Here is a 17,206-nt window from a genome sequence, read left to right as displayed (position 1 = left end):
CCAGTGCCGGATTTAAAGGTAAAGGGACCCCTGACCATTAGGTCCAGTCGTGGCTGACTCTCGGGTTGTGGCGCTCATCTCGCTTTACTGGTCGAGGGAACCGGCGTACAGCTTCCGGGTCATGTGGCCAGCATGACTAAGCCGCTTCTGGCGAACCAGAGCAGCGCATGGAAACGCCATTTACCTTCCCGCCAGAGCGGTACCTATTTATCTACTTGCACTTTGACGTCCTTTCAAACTGCTAGGTTGGCAGGAGCAGGGACCCAGCAATGGGAGCTCACCCCGTTGCAGGGATTCAAACCGCCGATCTTGTGATCGGCAAGTCCTAGGCTCTGTGGTTTAACCCACAGCGCCACCCACGTCTCCAGTGCCGGATTTACATATAAGCTAAACAAGCTATAGCTTAGGGCCGCACTCCCTTGGCCCCCAAAAAATTTAAAGGAAAAAAACCTGGATGTACATTTCCAAAATACAAGATAAAAAACAAATAAAATAAAACCTACACACAGCAACAGTGTTTTGTGTTGTGTAGGCTCCTATGATGAAAGTAATGAGCCCCCAATCATTTTATGTTAGAGCTTCATAATTATTTCACTGTTAATATACTTCTTCTTAATTGTATTTCAGGTCAACAGTTACTTTGATAAAATACATATTTTGTTATGTGCAAATGGCTTTAGGTACCTATTAGGTCCATAAATTAGCATATAGCATATATTCAACGCAAAAAAAACAGCGACAATTTGTTGTTGAGAAAGGACAGCTGGACATATAAAGGGCCCCATTACTTTCAGTAGCTGAGGGCCTCATCAAACCTAAATCCAGCCCTGCCACTGACTCACTTAGTTCAGTATTATCTCTACCAGGCGCAGGCAGAAGGTAGGTTGGGATTTACTGGTCAATATCTGCATCATACTAGATCTGCATTCTCCAACATGGGTCATCAGACATTGCGGGACTACAACTCCCATCATCCCCAGCCAATTCGGCAAATGGCCAGGGACTATGGGACTTGTAGTCCAACAACATCTCGGGACCCCAAAGTGCAGAACGCTGTACTAAACAACCGTCAATTTTCATTTTCCAGGTTGTTAAACAACAGCAACAGCATCGCTCACAGCTGCCTGCCCTCCCCTGTCAAAGCAAAGAAACTTTGGGGGCAAATTCGGAATTAATTTTGTGTGAGAAAGGACTGAGGGTTCAGTTCTAGGGCCGCAAACTAATTCCTGGGCTGAAAATGTGCTTGGATGCACTCTGCTCCTTTATCCTAGGTGTCTGTCTGTTACCAATTCAAAGGCATTATTTTGCACTTACTGGTGGAGCTCAGAAGTTCTAGGTAAAGGTAAAGGGACCCCTGACCATTAGGTCCAGTCGTGGCCGACTCTGGGGTTGCAGCGCTCATCTCGCTTTATTGGCCGAGGGAGCTGGCGTACAGCTTCCGGGTCATGTGGCCAGCAGGACTAAGCCGCTTCTGGCGAACCAGAGCAGTGCACGGAAATGCCGTTTACCTTCCCGCCGGAGCGGTACCTATTTATCTACTTGCACTTTCACGTGCTTTTGAACTGCTAGGTTGGCAGGAGCAGGGACCGAGCAATGGGAGCTCACCCCGTCGCGGGGATTCGAACCGCTGACCTTCTGATCGGATCATGCAAGCTTGAAGTCAGTCCATCTCAGATCTATCCTGACTTGCAATGGCTCTCCAGGGTCTCCAACAGAGAGGTTGTCCCAGGCCTTCCTGGAGACGCCAGGGAGGGCGGCCTTCTGTGCATGCTCCATCACTAAGTTATGACCCATCCCTGAGACACTGGCTTCACAGCACATCCTGATTCAGGTCCCGAGGTCTCAGTGAGAAAGAAAGGAGGAGGGGACAACACAGAGCACAGTCTGCCTGAACTCCCCTGCACTTTCATTGGCCTTTGAACATTTCTTTTCATAAGGACCAGAAACTTGAGATTCCGCTGTTTCATTTGACTTTAACATTGAAGGCATTATATTCTGCAGATCCTGCCCTTGGCACAAGGAAACTGCAGGTGCCTAGAGAATGCTCAGCCCAGGACAAAACTGGTGATCGTCTCCCCAACAGATAACACACCCCCTGACACACAAATTGTTAGTCCTCCCCTTCCGTTGCTGCCCTGCCCACCTGCCTCTGCCCCTTGCCAGCTTAACCTCACCCACTTGCCACACTTTGCCTTGCACACACCCCACACTCACTCCCTCCCTCCCAACTCCATTGCAAGGTCACCCGGCCACAAGACACGCTGTCCCATCTGTCACAGCGGGAAGAGCGATCACAACAACACCTGATGCTGCGATGCGCCCCGGTCCCTCGCCCTGCCAGCCTGCTTATCTCATGGAAAGGAGCTTTTCTCTGCATGCCAGAGAGGGAGTCGAGGGAGGCAGCGCATGCCAGGTGGATCAGGGCACGGGGCAAACTTTCCTCCTGCCCTGCAATCTCCAAGCTCTGGGGCTCAGCAAAACCGCAGCCAAAGGCACCAGCTGCTCAGAAGACCCTATGAGGCCGTGGTGGTCAGCAACAGCACAACCCTGGACCAAATGAGGGCCATATGTTAGGCAAACAGGGAGCTGAGGCATCCCACCAGTTGATGCCAATTTTAATCCATTTTAGTATGGATCCTAAACGGCCTCGGTCCAGTATACCTGAAGGAGCGTTTCCACTCCCCATCGTTCTGCCCGGACACTGAGGTCCAGCGCCGAGGGCCTTCTGGCGGTTCCCTCGCTGCGAGAAGCCAAGTTACAGGGAACCAGGCAGAGGGCCTTCTCGGTGGTGGCACCCGCCCTGTGGAACACCCTCCCACCAGATGTCAAAGAGAACAAGAACTACCAGACTTTTAGAAGACATCTGAAGGCAGCTCTGTTTAGGGAAGCTTTTAATGTTTAACAGATTACTGTATTTTAATACTTTGTTGGAAGCCGCCCAGAGTGGCTAGGGAAACCCAGCCAGATGGGCGGGGTATAAATAAAAAATTATTATTATTATTATTATTATTATTATTATTATTATTATTATTATTATTATTATTATTACCTGTGCAAAGTGCTTTGTTTTCAAGCAACAGTCTGCTGCAGGGAACCGGGATGGTGCCAAAAAGGCATCCCTTTGCACAACCAGGGCCGGCCCACCAATTTGGCAGGCTGAAGAAGCAGCCTTGGGGGGGGGGTGGAATCCCAGACCCCGCCCGCCTCCAGAGTCATGTGGCCACAGTTTCTATGAGATCTCTCCAGAAGAAGCCACCGAACGACACCAGTAAGTGAGACTTCGGCAGGCAAAGGCGGCACCTTCCTGTTTCGCCTCAGGCGGCGAAATGGGATGGGCCGCTCCCATCCGCCACCTTAGGGAAAGGCATCACACATTCTCCTCCAAAGAAACAAACAGCCTCTGCAGAACGATGCACACAATGTGCTTCGATCTCTGCAGGAATGTAGTCGAAACGCTTTCACCGACAACCCCTTTCCTGCAGCTGATGTCTGTTATAGCGCCAGTTGCGAAAACATGCCTGATGTTTGCATTCCTTCCCTGCTCTGTCCCACCCTCTCCCTGAGACGAAGCCAGGCACGGCCTAAAGCAGGGGTCCCCAAACTAAGGCCCGCGGGCTAGATAAGGCCCACGGGACTCGTTTATCCGGCCCACGGCAACCCCCGCCGCCAACACCCACTCTTACCAGCGCTGCTGTCCACATCCGGGTCGGAGGAGCACCGGAAATAGCTTGTGCGCATGCGCGAGCGTTACTTACGCATGCGCAAGCATTATTTCCGGTGCACATCCGGGTCGGAGGAGGCCCGTGCACATGCGCACAAGCTATTTCCGGTGCTCCTCCGACCCAGAAGTGTGCCGGAAATAGTGTGTGCGCACGCGTATGGGCATGCGCTCGCCCGCCCTCTGGCCCACCTCGCGATCAGCGCTGGAGACACTGGCCCGAGGCGCTGCAAGTTTGCTGCCCCCTGGGCCTAAAGGAAGAACAACTTACCGTATTTTTTGCACCATAACACTCACTTTTTTCCTCCTAGAAAGTAAGGGGAAATGTCTGTGCGTGTTATGGAGCGAATGCCTACGGGTGGCTTGGGGGGGATCTGCTGCAGTCGTGAGCAGAGGATCCATGGTTCCCCTTCCTTCCCTCCTCTGTGGCTCGCTTTGAAACAGCAAAGCGGGAGAGGAGCCGCTTACACAGGTGTAAGCAGCTCCTGTCTGGTTGGCTGCTTTAAACCATGCTCTCTGTCCCTCTCTCCTCCCCACTCAGCTCGCTAAATAGCAGCAAAGCTTTTCAGCTCTCTAAGCCGGGGAGGAGGGAGAGAAGCAGAGCCTGCTTGTTTTAAAGGAGCAAAGTGGGAGAGGAGAGGAGCCTTCTCCCCTTATACCCCTCTTCTGCATTATTAGCAGCATCCTTCTCCACACACCCCACGCGTGCTCCTTGTCCCTTGAGTGCTTTTCCTTCCCTCCCCACTTAAAACGTGGTTACAAAGCACGGATCCACATGGATCCTCAGGATTTTTGCATTGGGCTACCCCAAACTCACCGTCAGATCACATGTCTGTGGCCACAGCATGAACCACAAAAATCATACATCCACTGTTTCGTTTAGAATATTTTTTTTCTTGTTTTCCTCCTCTAAAAACTACGTGCGTGTTATGGTCGGGTGCGTGTTATAGAGCGAAAAATACGGTACATTTCCTTCCTTTTTTAAAAAAGAGAGCTGTTCTGCCCCCCTGCCCCTCACTCCTATTCCCTCTGTCTGGACTAGGCTCGTTCAGCTGGCCCCCCAAAACCAGAGGCCTCGATGGCCTTACCCAAAATCAGGGATGGGTCCTCTTTGCCAAAGTCCGGAGTGAGGTATGGGCTGGTTGGGGTATCCGGAACCTCTGCAGGGGTTGCCGCGGTCTCGCTTCCTCCCGACGGCGGCTGCGCTGCGAAAACGCTGGGCTCACCAGCATCCTGGGTTGTGGCCCCTGGGGCTAAGGGAGCGGGTTCGGCCAAGGTCCTTTCTCCTTGATCCACTGGGCCCGCTTGCTCTGCCGCCGCGGGGGCCTGCGCCGAATCAGGGGGGGCCTCCTTGGCTTCCCCAGGGGGTGGCGGGTCCGCTTTGTGGGTGGGAGCCGCCGGGTCCTGAGGAGTCGGCTCCTTGAGGTCAGCCGGAGCCTCTTCCGGAATATCTGCTAGGCTGAAATGTCAGAAGATGAGAACATCAAAGGAGAAGCTGCTACAGCATCTGGCCCTATCCAGTCCAGCCTCCCGTTCTCACTTTGGGCAACCTAGATGCCTGTTATAGGATGCCCGCAAGGAGGATTCGAACACAAGACCCCTCTCCCCTCCTGCGGTTTCCAGCAACTGGTATTCAGAAACATTTGCTGCCTCCGATTGTGGATGCAGAGCACAGCCAGCATGGCTAACAGCCTTCGATAGCCCTCTCCTATTATTATTATTATTAATTTTTTATTGTTACATACAATGTTAGGTTAGGAAGAAAAGGGGGAAAGAGGGGGAGGGGGAATGGTGAGTGGGGTGGGGTCTGGTGGCAATGCTTCTATTATTCCACTTAGTGTATGTGTGGGGTTTTGTGTCAGTATCACTTGTGTGGGTTCTCTTACTATTCACTTGTTGTCCACCAGCTCCATCTGGTACGCAGGATGAGACCCTTCCTGGACACAGACTGTCTCGCCAGAGTGGTGCATGCTCTAGTTATCTCCCGCTTGGACTACTGCCATGCGCTCTACGTGGGGCTACCTTTGAAGGTGACTCGGAAACTGCAATTAATCCAGAATGCGGCAGCTAGACTGGTGACTGGGAATGGCCACCAAAACCACATAACACTGGTCTCATTTTATTTATACCCCGCCCTCCCCAGGCAAGACCGGGCTCAGGGCAGCTAACACCAGGTATAAAACAATTGATTAAAATACAACTTAAAACCAAGATTAAAATACAACATTAAAATGCAGCCTCATTTCAGTAGAAACTCAAATCAAAAACTTTTGGGGGATGAAAATGTCAGATCTTCACCAAGGCCAACGAATAAGGCTGTTTCCCATACTATTTGGTACCATTGGTCCAGACTTACTCCTGACAGGTCTCTCCAGTGTCTGGCTATGACGCTTCTGGCTGCTGAGAGCAGGTGAGTTCCCTCTCCGTCTCCCTGAATTTGTCTAATCCTCTTTTAAACTTATCCAGGTTGGTGGCCATCCCTGCCTCTTGTGGCAGTGAGTTCCACCGTTTAACTCTGTGCTGCATGAAGAAAGACTTCCTTTTTCCTGTCCCGATCGTTCCAGCTTTCAGCTTCATTTGATGTCTCCCCAGTTGAGATTTGCAGCACACACTCAGACCCTCCAAGTGTCCCTATTTTCCAGGGACAGTCCCGGATTTACAGAAGCTGTCCCAGTTTCTGATTTCATCCTGGAATGTCCTGCTTTTCCTTAGGAAGATTGTGTTCTGCCTCCGCCCTTGGAGGCATTATGTCTCTGAACACCAGTTGCTGGGAATCTCAAGTGCAGAGATCATTTCCAGGAGCGTCGCTCCGCGAGTTGGTGAGACTCACTTGGCAACAGCAAGAAACTCCAGTGGAACTCTCTGCCACTAGAGATTCAGCACCTGTCTTCTGTGCCAACTTCTAAACGCCTGCTGAAAACTTTTCTATTCTGCCAGGCAATTATAAATAACATCACTGCATTCCAAAGAAAGAATCAGAGTTGGAAGGGACCACCAGGGTCATCTAGTCAAACCCCTTGTAACACAGGAATTTTTTGACCAATGTGAGGGTCATCCTGGAGATTAGCAGGCTCTACCGACTGAGCTATCCCAGGTTTGGTTTTATTACATATTCAGCATGGATAGAACATGGTTAACAGCAACTGAGGACACGTGGCAACTTGTGGAATGATAGGTAAAGGTAAAGGGACCCCTGACCATTAGGTCCAGTCGCGGACGACTCTGGGGTTGCAGCGCTCATCTCGCTCTATAGGCCAAGGGAGCCGGCGTTTTTCCGCAGACAGCTTCCAGGTCATGTGGCCAGCATGACTAAGCCACTTCTGGCGAACCAGAGCAGCGTACGGAAACACCATTTACCTTCCCGCCGGAGAGGTACCTATTTATCTACTTGCACTTTGAGGTGCTTTCGAACTGCTAGGTGGGCAGGAGCAGGGACTGAGCAATGGGAGCTCACCCCGTCGCAGGGATTCAAACCGCCGACCTTCTGATCGGCAAGTCCTAGGCTCTGTGGTTTAAAAACCGAAATCACTGGAGTGGGGAGAGTGTGGTCTCCAAAGGCTGATTGATCAACAAATGACTGATATTTGTGGAATACAGTTTATCTACATTGCAATATTGCAAGCAGTTTTGCATAACAAAGGTACTGGTTCAATAAAGCTCAAAAGGAAGGTTTGGACAATTAATGATTGGGAGTTGCTGCGCCATTAAACTCCAGATAACAGACTTGGACAACATCCCGGATTGGAATGGAGTCAGAGGAAACTGCGCTGATAAAAAGGCAGTTGGAAAAATATATACTAATAAAGCTGTATTCGACGGTTGAAAGTATATGATGTTTGACATGACTGAGAATTGTGGACTCAGGGATGGAGAATTATAAAGCGTCAAAATCGAGATGTGGAAAATATGGAAACAACAAGGAGAGGCAGGGCTGAAATGTGGAGATATGCTTCAGAGATCCAGACCGTGGGGAAGCTCCGAAAAATAAATAATTATAATTCAGACTATAATTTGGTCTTCTTTTAGTTTTTTATTTTAATTGGAGTATTATGATTGGATATATTAATCGGATGTTTTTTATTGGAAAATCAATAAAAATGATTTTTAAAAAAAGTTAAATGAAATTAAATAGACTTTTGGTGCTTTTATAGCTGCTGCCGGTGGACATTGCTGAATATTGATGGTTGCTTCTTGCATATAAGTGAAAACAATAAAATAGAAGTCTGCTTTAAACTTTTTTATAGCTTCATTGCTGCAAACCGCTTTGATATATATTTTTAGAAACAAATATTTTTATACATCAATGCATTAATAAAGGCTGTACGAGAGAGAAACATTACCTGGGCAGGTGTGCTGGGCAGCTGAGGCTTTGCTGAAGTTCAAGGTGCTTCTGCTGGGAGCTTGGTGGGCTTTCGTGGCTCCCTTCCCTCCTGCCACGGCGGCTTGGCTTGGCGTATGGCTCTCTTCCACTGCCTTGGCCGCATCCTGCCCTGCTCCCCCTTCCCCTTTCGCCTCCTGGCTTGGCTCTTCAGGCCCGGCTTCCGCTGCTTCTCTCGGCTCCCCCAGGCCCACGGCAGGCGCCTCTGCTCCCCCTTCTGTGCCGGGGGTGCTGCAAGACCCTCCGTCCTTCTCCATCCTCTGCTCTCCTCCCAGGGAGCCTCCTCGGACGCTGGGTGTTGGGCAGAGGCGTCCAAAATTGGGGTTCCCTCCTCGGCCTTCAGCTCAGCTTCTGTGTAAGACACAAAATAAGGGAGAGTAGTGATTTCCCCCCTGATACAGCAAATAACAAAAATTAAAGCGACAAAAAGTGTTTTGGGGCATTGCAATAAATTGCCCTACATGCCAAGAGGAGGCAGCGTTTATTCATTTATTTCAAAGAAAGAAAGAGAGAAAGAAGGAAGGAAGGAGGAAGGAAGGAAGGAAGGAAGGAAGAAAGAAAGAAAGAAAGAAAGAGAGAGAGAGAGAGAGAGAGAGAGAGAGAGAAAGAAAGAAAGAAAGAAAGAAAGAAAGAAAGAAAGAAAGAAAGAAAGAAAGAAAGAAAGAAGGAAGGAAGGAAGGAAGGAAGGAAAGAAAGAAAGAAGGAAAAAAAGGAAGGAAGGAAGGAAGGAAGGAAGGAAGGAAGGAAGGAAGGAAGGAAGGAAGGAAAGAAAGAAAGAAAGAAAGAAAGAAAGAAGGAAGGAAGGAAGGAGGGAAGTGGTTTACAAAAGAAAGATAAAAACAACAAAAATTTCATTATGAAAAATTAACAACACAAACTTCAGACATTTAAAAAGTTAAAATAATAAACTAAAACAGGTGAAAGGTCGCATTAGCTTTCGATACACCTGGCTAGGATTGCTTAAGCAAAGAATGTTTTTAAGCAGGCTCCAGAAAGAGTTCAACCTGACGTCAATAGACAGGGAGTTCCAAAGTTTTTCTTAGAACAAGGATCCTGTGTGCGAGGGATGGCGTGCCAGTGGCGGGCAGTGCCAGTGGCGGGCAGTGCCAGAGGCCAAAGTGGGTGGGGCAACGGATGTTAATTTCACCTTTGTGCAGCAGACTGGTTCCTACATACATTCGCAAACACTCTCTCCTTGCTCTATTCTCCGTCCAGACGAACAAGAACCATCATCAGAGTTCGAGGGTACTTTCCAGCCAGGCAAAAACACTCACGGGCAGTTCCAAGGGCCAGATAGAGAGGCATTCGGCCCCCAGGCCCTGCCGAATTAACAGCAGACTTGTTCCCTGAGTCCTGACCCTGATTTATAGTGCCTCCACACTGTCATTCCGTAGGAGAGAATAAAAAAGGAGAATTTCAGGTTTGCATGATTGAAGGACCCTGGCAGAAGAAACCCACCTCTTCAAACTATGGACCTTTTGCAGTAGTGAAAGTGATAGGGACTACATTTCCCAGAATTCTTTGGGCAAAGTCCTGGCTGTTCAGGCGGTACAAGAGAGTTTCCTATATTTTCTCTATGTGCACCATCTATATCTGCAAATCTGCAGGGCCTCAAGTGCTCTCCTCCGGATAGAAAAGCAAACTCTGCAGCAGCTGCCTCTGGAACTCCCTGCCACTTGAGGAAACGGTGAGCTGTGTGCACGAAACAGTACGCTTGTTCCCCGCTTTAAAAGCACCGCTTCTCATCCTCTTTGGGAGAAGCCAACGCGCAACAAGGGGAGCATGGGGAGGCATGTCCCTGCACCACTCAGAGCGCACATCAAGGATGGGCACTGGGGAGTGTGCCCAGGCCAAAGGGAAGCTCCTCTGGCTCATCATCCCGGCCCCCTCGGTGGCCGCCTGCTCCAGGCTCAATCTCTCATAGCATTTCTTGCTAAAAGTGACAGCAAAGACCCTCTCTCTGGCAGAGATGCTGCCAGTCAGATCAGACAATGTTGGGTGAAGGCGGTGAAGGTCCTCCGTCTGGAGGCAGTTGGAGGATGGATGGCGGCTAACAGATTGAGGTTGAATCCTGACAAGACAGAAGTAGATTTTGGAGGACAGGAGGCGGGCGGGTGTGGAGGACTCCCTGGTCCTGAATGGGGTAACTGTGTCCCTGAAGGACCAGGTGCGCAGCCTGGGAGTCATTCTGGACTCACAGCTGTCCATGGAGGCGCAGGTCAATTCTGTGTCCAGGGCAGCTGTTTATCAGCTCCATCTGGTATGCAGGATGAGACCCTCCCTGCCCGCGGACTGTCTCGCCAGAGTGGTGCATGCTCTAGTTATCTCCCGCTTGGACTACTGCAATGCGCTCTATGTGGGGCTACCTTTGAAGGTGACCTGGAAACTGCAATTAATCCAGAATGCGGCAGCTAGACTGGTGACTGGGAGCGGCCGCCAAGACCACATAACACCGGTCTTGAAAGACCTACATTGGCTCCCAGTACGTTCCGAGCACAATTCAAAGTGTTGCTGTAGCACCCTGCTTGTGGTTAACGCTTAGCTGGAATGAAATATTCAACGCAGCAATAGAGAAATTAAAATAATAATTTATTTGTCAGACAAATAAATGATAGGCACAGTGGTATATGGTTACCAAAGCTCTGCCTATCGTCCAGCCCTGATGGCCAGCACTTATATTTCCTCAACCCAGCCCCCTTGCTCCTCCTTTGGCTGCCTCTGTCCAATCAGCCTGGTTGAAATTCCTATTGGCTGTTTGCTAGAACCAATCATAAAAGATACACCCATTTCCTATTACCTTTTATGGGAGACAAAGAGCTATATTTCCTTCTATCTATAAATGGCAAACAAGTAGCCATATATCTTACATTTGCCTCAACAAGGCACCTTAATTACCAGATCACCTTTTGCCCTTGTTACCCCTCCATTCCAAAATAGATGGCTAAAACAGATGCTCATTCTGTCTTACATTTTGTCTTAAACAGAGATCTTGGGTTCACATTCTCACACACCATCAATGAAATAAGAATCTAACATAAGAATCTAACATTTCTTACTTTCTAAATCCTTTGCATAATTACATTTAAGCCAACAAATCTCATACATTAACATAGATAACTTTTTAAAGTAAAACTTCTTCAATTTACACCCCCCTTTCCTGGCCAGCTGCTTTTCCCATTAGCTCTTGCCCTTTAACCTTAGGAAAATGTGGCTAAAGCCTCTAATGGGAGGCACATGGTATTATATTTTGTTAAACAATAAATCCTACTATTTACTAACTCTTAATTAGTGCTTTTGCAGCTTGATTGTATTCTGTAATATGTGGGGTCAGTGTAACCTTTTTGCTCCGAGCCTATAATTCCCTTTTACAACTTTGAGAATTTTGGCTCCTGCTATAAATCAGGGGGGCCCTTGTCCAGGAGGATAAACATCTGCCAAAGTCCTTAGCCAGCTGGTCTTCTGCCTGGCATAAAAACATTTGCAAATATATCTTTAAGCTCATTTTAAAATACAGGCCTTGATCAGATGCCTCATTGCTGCTGATCTTTAAAGCCGTAAATGGCTTCAGCCCAGTATACCTGAAGGAGCGTCTCCACCCCCATCGTTCTGCCCAAACACTGAGGTCCAGCGCCGAGGACCTTCTGGCGGTTCCCTCGCTGCAAGAAGCCAAGTTACAGGGCACCAGGCAGAGGGCCTTCTCGGTGGTGGCGCCCGCCCTGTGGAATGCCCTCCCTTCAGATGTGAAGGAAATAAGCAGCTATCTTATCTTTAAAAGACATCTGAAGGCAGCCCTGTTTAGGGAATTTAATATTTAATGCTATATTGTTTTTAACACTCGTTTGGGAGCTGCCCAGAGTGGCTGGGGAAACTCAGCCAGATGGGTGGGGTATAAATAATAATAATAATAATAATAATAATAATATTATTAGGTTGAATGAACTGTTGAAACAATTGGGTGACCAGTCTTGGGCTGGCCATTGGTTCATCTTCCTCAGTACTGTCTGCACTGGCTGGCAGCAGCAGTCTAGGCTTTCCGGCAGGACTCTCTCCCAGCCCTTGTTGGAGATGCAAAGTGGGGGACGTTTTCCAATCCATTCCGCCTGGCCTTTGGCTTGGAATCAACTTGATCCCCTCCCCCTATTTCCTTTTTCCTTTCTCCTTCTGTGATGGAACTCCTATTTGGGGACTTCCCTGGCTTTTTTCTGGCCCAAGTAGGACAAGTCTGGATAGTTGGGTGTTATGAACTGAGTTGAATAGGATCCAAAATGCAGCAGTCTGATTGGTCCTAGAACAATAGGATTCAGAATGCAGCAGTCTGGTTGGTCCTAGAACAATGCAGCAGTATGATTGGTCTACAGGAGCCACCCAATCCAGCTCCAGATGGAAGTGAATCCACAACCTGATTGGCCTACAGGAGAATTCCAGAATTAGCCAATCACATGCAGCCCATTGTGTAAATAATGTATATAAAGCAGATACTTTGGGGGAACTTGCATTCCTCCTCACCACTATGAGCTGAATAAAGAGCATGAAATCCACTCTCGACTCTGAGTATATTTCATTGGCCTTGATGAAGACTTGATGTTTTCATCCCCAAAAAAGATTTGAGTTCCTACTGAAATGAGGCTGCATTTTAATGTTGTATTTTAATCTTGTTTTTAAGTTGTATTTCAATCAATTGTTTTTATACCTAGTGTTAGCCATCCTGAGCCCGGTCTTGGCTAGGGAGGGCACCCCCAGCTATAATGGGGGGAGGAAACACAATCACAGAATCTCAGAGTTGGAAGGGACAGCAAGCGTCATCGAGCCCAATGCGAGAATCAGTGCCAAATCAATTCCATATCGAAGGCTGGAAGTGACAACAGTGGATACCAATTATGTCCAATGGATTGATTTTGATTTTGCGCATGCATTGTCAATTTCCCCTCCCATTTCCACTGGAAATCTGACATCCTGCTGGGGATATTAGCCAGTGAAATCCCAAAGAAAGCCTCAACGGTATTTCTATATGTGACTACAGCGGCAAGGATTCTCTGTGCACAGAAATGGAAGGAGGAGAATACCTTCAAAGGGAGGATGGCTGTGAAAACCTTGGAATATGCAGAGATTGCAAAATTGGGAGCGCGAATGAAAGATGCAGATACAGAAAGATACAGATTTAGAATCTTTTAAAGAAGAAAAGCCTTTCCTAGTCTATATAAAAAGTTGTTTTCCCATATGCGAAGGCCACAATGGAGTCTGAAGTGTTATTATTATTATTATATTATAGAGAACAGCAGAACGTATTAAGAAACAGGTTGGAGAGAATGAAGACCGAACCTTAAAACACAATTGTATGTAATTTGGGCTATGAATATCGCTGTTGGCTGAGTGAGAACTCACTAGTTTTGTTGAACTGGAATATAATCGTTGAGCAACAAATGTAACTTTCTATATGGAAAAAAGAACAAAATATTATTATGGGGGAAAAGTAATCTCTGACATCCCTACTCTTAATCAATCCATCAATCAAAAGAAGATCTACTGTGTTGTTTAGAGTAGATTCCATTCCTTAATTCACACATTGGAATAGAGAGTATTTCCTTTTCAGCCATTCCTTTTTCCCCCTAAAAAAATTAATTTATTTCGGGATTTTTACATACATTATATTATCTCCTTCCAATTTTTAAATTTCCCGTACACTTTTTTCCTTTCCCACCCTTCCCACCCCCCCGCCTCCCCATATCCATTGGAAGGGTTCAAACAATTATCCTCAGCCACGGGCATAGCATCTTTAGTTTCCACCAAATGTCTTTTGTTCCAGTAGTTTTTATCCATTGAAGATAGGAGTTCCATCTGTTCCTTATTGTGGTGGACTTGACCTTCCACGTTATTTCCTGTGACATGACTGCGACAATGTCCGACTGAATAAGTTCAAACAAATAACTATTCCATGCCTCTACTGTCCATTTTTCTCTATCTTTCCAACCTAAAGCTATCGTTACCTTTCCCGCTAATATCATAGCTTTAAGAGTAAGCTGGTCTCCTTTCTCTATAGCCGCGTTTCCAAGTATACCCATGGTCATGAAATCAAAGTCTATTGAAAGCTTCACTTTAAACAGTTCATTAATAACCTTTAGGATTTTACTAGAAGCTTTTCTACTTGGAATAATAGGATTGGAATTGTACCCGAAAAAGATGTTAGACTGTTTTTGTATGCCACTAAGCGGCAAGACTTTTATTAGCCAAAAGCTGGAAATCGCAAGAAACACCAACAATAGAAGAATGGCAGATGAAGATGTTGGACTTTTTGGAGCTGGCCGACCTGACTGGAAGAGGAGATACATGAGGATTGGAAGAAATTTAAAGAATATTTAGCTAAATATTTTGATATAGGATAAACAGAAAATTCTTGGAAACAGTAAATAGGCTTAGGGGTAAAATAAGAATATGTGATAGTAAATATTAAGGATTAAAATATATTAATTAGGAGAAGAGGTTAGTAAATGAAAGGAGTTAATATTATTAGAAATATGAATTTGGAGAACTGTTATATGGGTGATATAATGAAATTCAGTTAGCGGGGATTCGAGGAAGTCAGTTATCAATGTAACGGGAATTAGGTATTTGAAGAAACATTTTTTCTTTGTGCTTAATTTATTGTAGTGTAATGTTTTGTTATGTCATTTTTGTGATAAATGTGGAAAATCAATTAAAAAAATTGGGGAAAATAAAATAAAATAACCTTTAGCATTTTATTCCAGAATTCCTTTACCTCTGGGCATTCCCAGTACGTATGGGGAAACCACCCCTTGGCTAGTTTACAGTGCCAACAGTTAAGAGTTCAATCCTGCTACCATATTAGCTATCTGGGCTGTTCAGCCATTCCTTATCCTGACCGCGAGAAGACAATGAAAGCAGCCTGGAGAGACAAGGGCCTCTGGACCCAAAGCAGGTTCTTGCATGGCTGCAGCCTGGACAGAGCCCAACCGGGACGCCCTCTGTGCCAAGGGAGGGAAGACTTGGCAGGGCTGCTAACCAGGCCGGCCGTCTGCCCTGCGGAGGCAGCTGCAAATGGGTCCCATCAAGAAAGTGGCTGGAGTCATAGTGATTGCACCCACCAAGGACACACAGCAGAGAGACATGCATCCCACTCGAGATCACTGGGATTAAAACAACCGCCTCGCCTGGTCCTCCGTCTTGCAGCAGACCAAGCAGATCGCTTCTCCAGTGTCCCTAGTGGTCAGGGACAATGGTTTGAACCAATTAATGATCAGATGATTGATTGCCGGCCTGCCTTTAATACTCATCCCCTGCTGGAACCAAACATTCGTGGCATTTGCCTGCATTCATCATCCCTTGTGGCTGCACGCTGAGTCTCCCTCCCTCCCCCTGCTACCTGCCTGCACTGTGGAAATTATGATTGTAAGCTCCCAGGGGCAGGGGCTTTTTCCTTTTTGTTTCAGAAAGCTCGGTGTGGCGTTGCATACATTGGTAATTAAATCTCAACCATCACCATGAGTGTTTGTGATGGCTTATGGTCATACAAGAAAGCCTAACAATAATTACAACCGGTCAGGAATCAATTAAAAATAGTAAATTCACATTTCACCAAAACCACATGGAAGTTATTGCGCATGACAACATTTAGGTGGAATTGATTTGTCTACTACAAAAGAAAACTCAGCCTCAGGCCTGAAAAAAGCATGAGGTGACTTAAAGATTCACAACTAAAGGATATCACTTCGTTATTGGAACAAAGCAACCTCTTTAATATACCGGTAAGTCTTCCCCAATTCCTCCGTACAGCAACATAGCAAAAGCAAAATCACATCCAAAGATAAACAAGAATGCTCCCTTTTCATCCCTACCAGTTAAAAAATTCCTGCGTCAATTAACATGTTGCCTGATTGATCCATAAATCAGATCAATTAGCACTTGCAGGCCTGTTTGGAATGCCCCTGATTTTCACATTTTTTCCTATTTGGCTTGGCCCGTAGCCATGCCCATTCCACAGAGCACCTGACTGTTATTTCAATCTATACCCCCACAGGCACACACACACACACACACACCACACACACACACACACAAAATAATGAAATATTATGTTGTTTTGTACCTTAATTATTACCAGAGGTTGGATGGCCATTTGCCTTGGATGCTTTAGTTAAGCTTTCTGCTCCGCAAACTCTGGATTCATTTTTGCACACAGTCCAACATGCTCTGCTTCAAGCTGTGTTGTTGTTTTTTTGCCACCCCAAGGTTGAGAGGTGGGCAGCAGCTCCCACTAAAGTTCAAGGCTGCCTTGGAATCAAAAGCCTGAATTGTGCAAGGAAGAAGCTTGCAGCGTGAACGGCACTCCAGACGGCCAAAGGAAGTCAGCAAAAGTCTGGCCAAGATTTGCCTGATCTTACCCTAGGGAGCAGATGGAAATAGCCGCCTGCAGAGAGCCGTCGCCCGGGCACCTGCCAGAGACTTTAACCTCAAGAGCAGCCACCTCAGAGCTCGATTCTCAGAACAGGAGCCACCAAGACGGTCGAGAGGACCTCTTTGGCCCAAGGCATCTCTCGACTGCTGGTAGCAGGGCATCCAAACCACGCCAAGGCTACCCTGCATGATGCCCGGGCAACGCTGGTGGGAAGAGCATCCCAAACCATCTCTCTCCATCTCCCAATAGGAGAGCCTGCATGAACAAAAGGCTGGAGTTTACCTGGACAGGTAGCCCTCCACATAAACACACGGAAAGGCCAAGAGCAAAGCTGCAGGCTGGAAGACTCGAACTCTGCCCAGCCCAAGGAAGTCCCAGCGCAGAGTGAGGCCTCTCCCGCTCTCTAACCCTCAGGAAACGAGGCAAGGGACCCGTTACCTACCGTCGCCGTTGCCGCCGGCCGCCAGCGCTGGATTAAAAGTGGGACAGAGCTGCCCGCCTTCTATACTCTGCGTAACCGAGCTGGATTAAGCGTGGGGAGAGAGGAGTATCTTTTACCCCAGAACTCTGGCAGTTATGAGCCTGCTGCGCTCTGCTCTGCGGGGCCACCTGTTCCCTCTGGCTTCCGTTCAAAGGACACTCCATTCTGCTGCCCGGCGCTCTCTCTCTCCTGCTCAGAGGAGATGGGAATTCAAACAAA

General features: G+C 47.4%; 1 protein-coding gene across 1 annotated transcript in view; it reads right to left on the bottom strand.

Annotated features, from left to right (window-relative positions):
* The window catches only part of MYLK2 (myosin light chain kinase 2), a 41,305-nt gene extending 24,480 nt beyond the window's left edge, over positions 1-16,825 (bottom strand). Inside the window, 5 exon segments of the mRNA XM_083618701.1 lie at positions 4,807-5,177; positions 8,059-8,143; positions 8,146-8,370; positions 8,373-8,447; positions 16,789-16,825. Coding sequence (XP_083474827.1) covers positions 4,807-5,177; positions 8,059-8,143; positions 8,146-8,370; positions 8,373-8,447; positions 16,789-16,810 — 778 coding nt within the window. The 5' untranslated portion in view covers positions 16,811-16,825.
* Positions 16,826-17,206: the final 381 nt, after the last annotated feature.

Source organism: Podarcis filfolensis, assembly GCF_964270895.1.
Source record: "Podarcis filfolensis genome assembly, chromosome: 6".
Taxonomy (NCBI): domain Eukaryota; kingdom Metazoa; phylum Chordata; class Lepidosauria; order Squamata; family Lacertidae; genus Podarcis; species Podarcis filfolensis.
The sequence above is the reverse complement of the archived record's forward strand: the minus strand, read 5'-3'. Positions and strand labels throughout refer to the sequence as shown.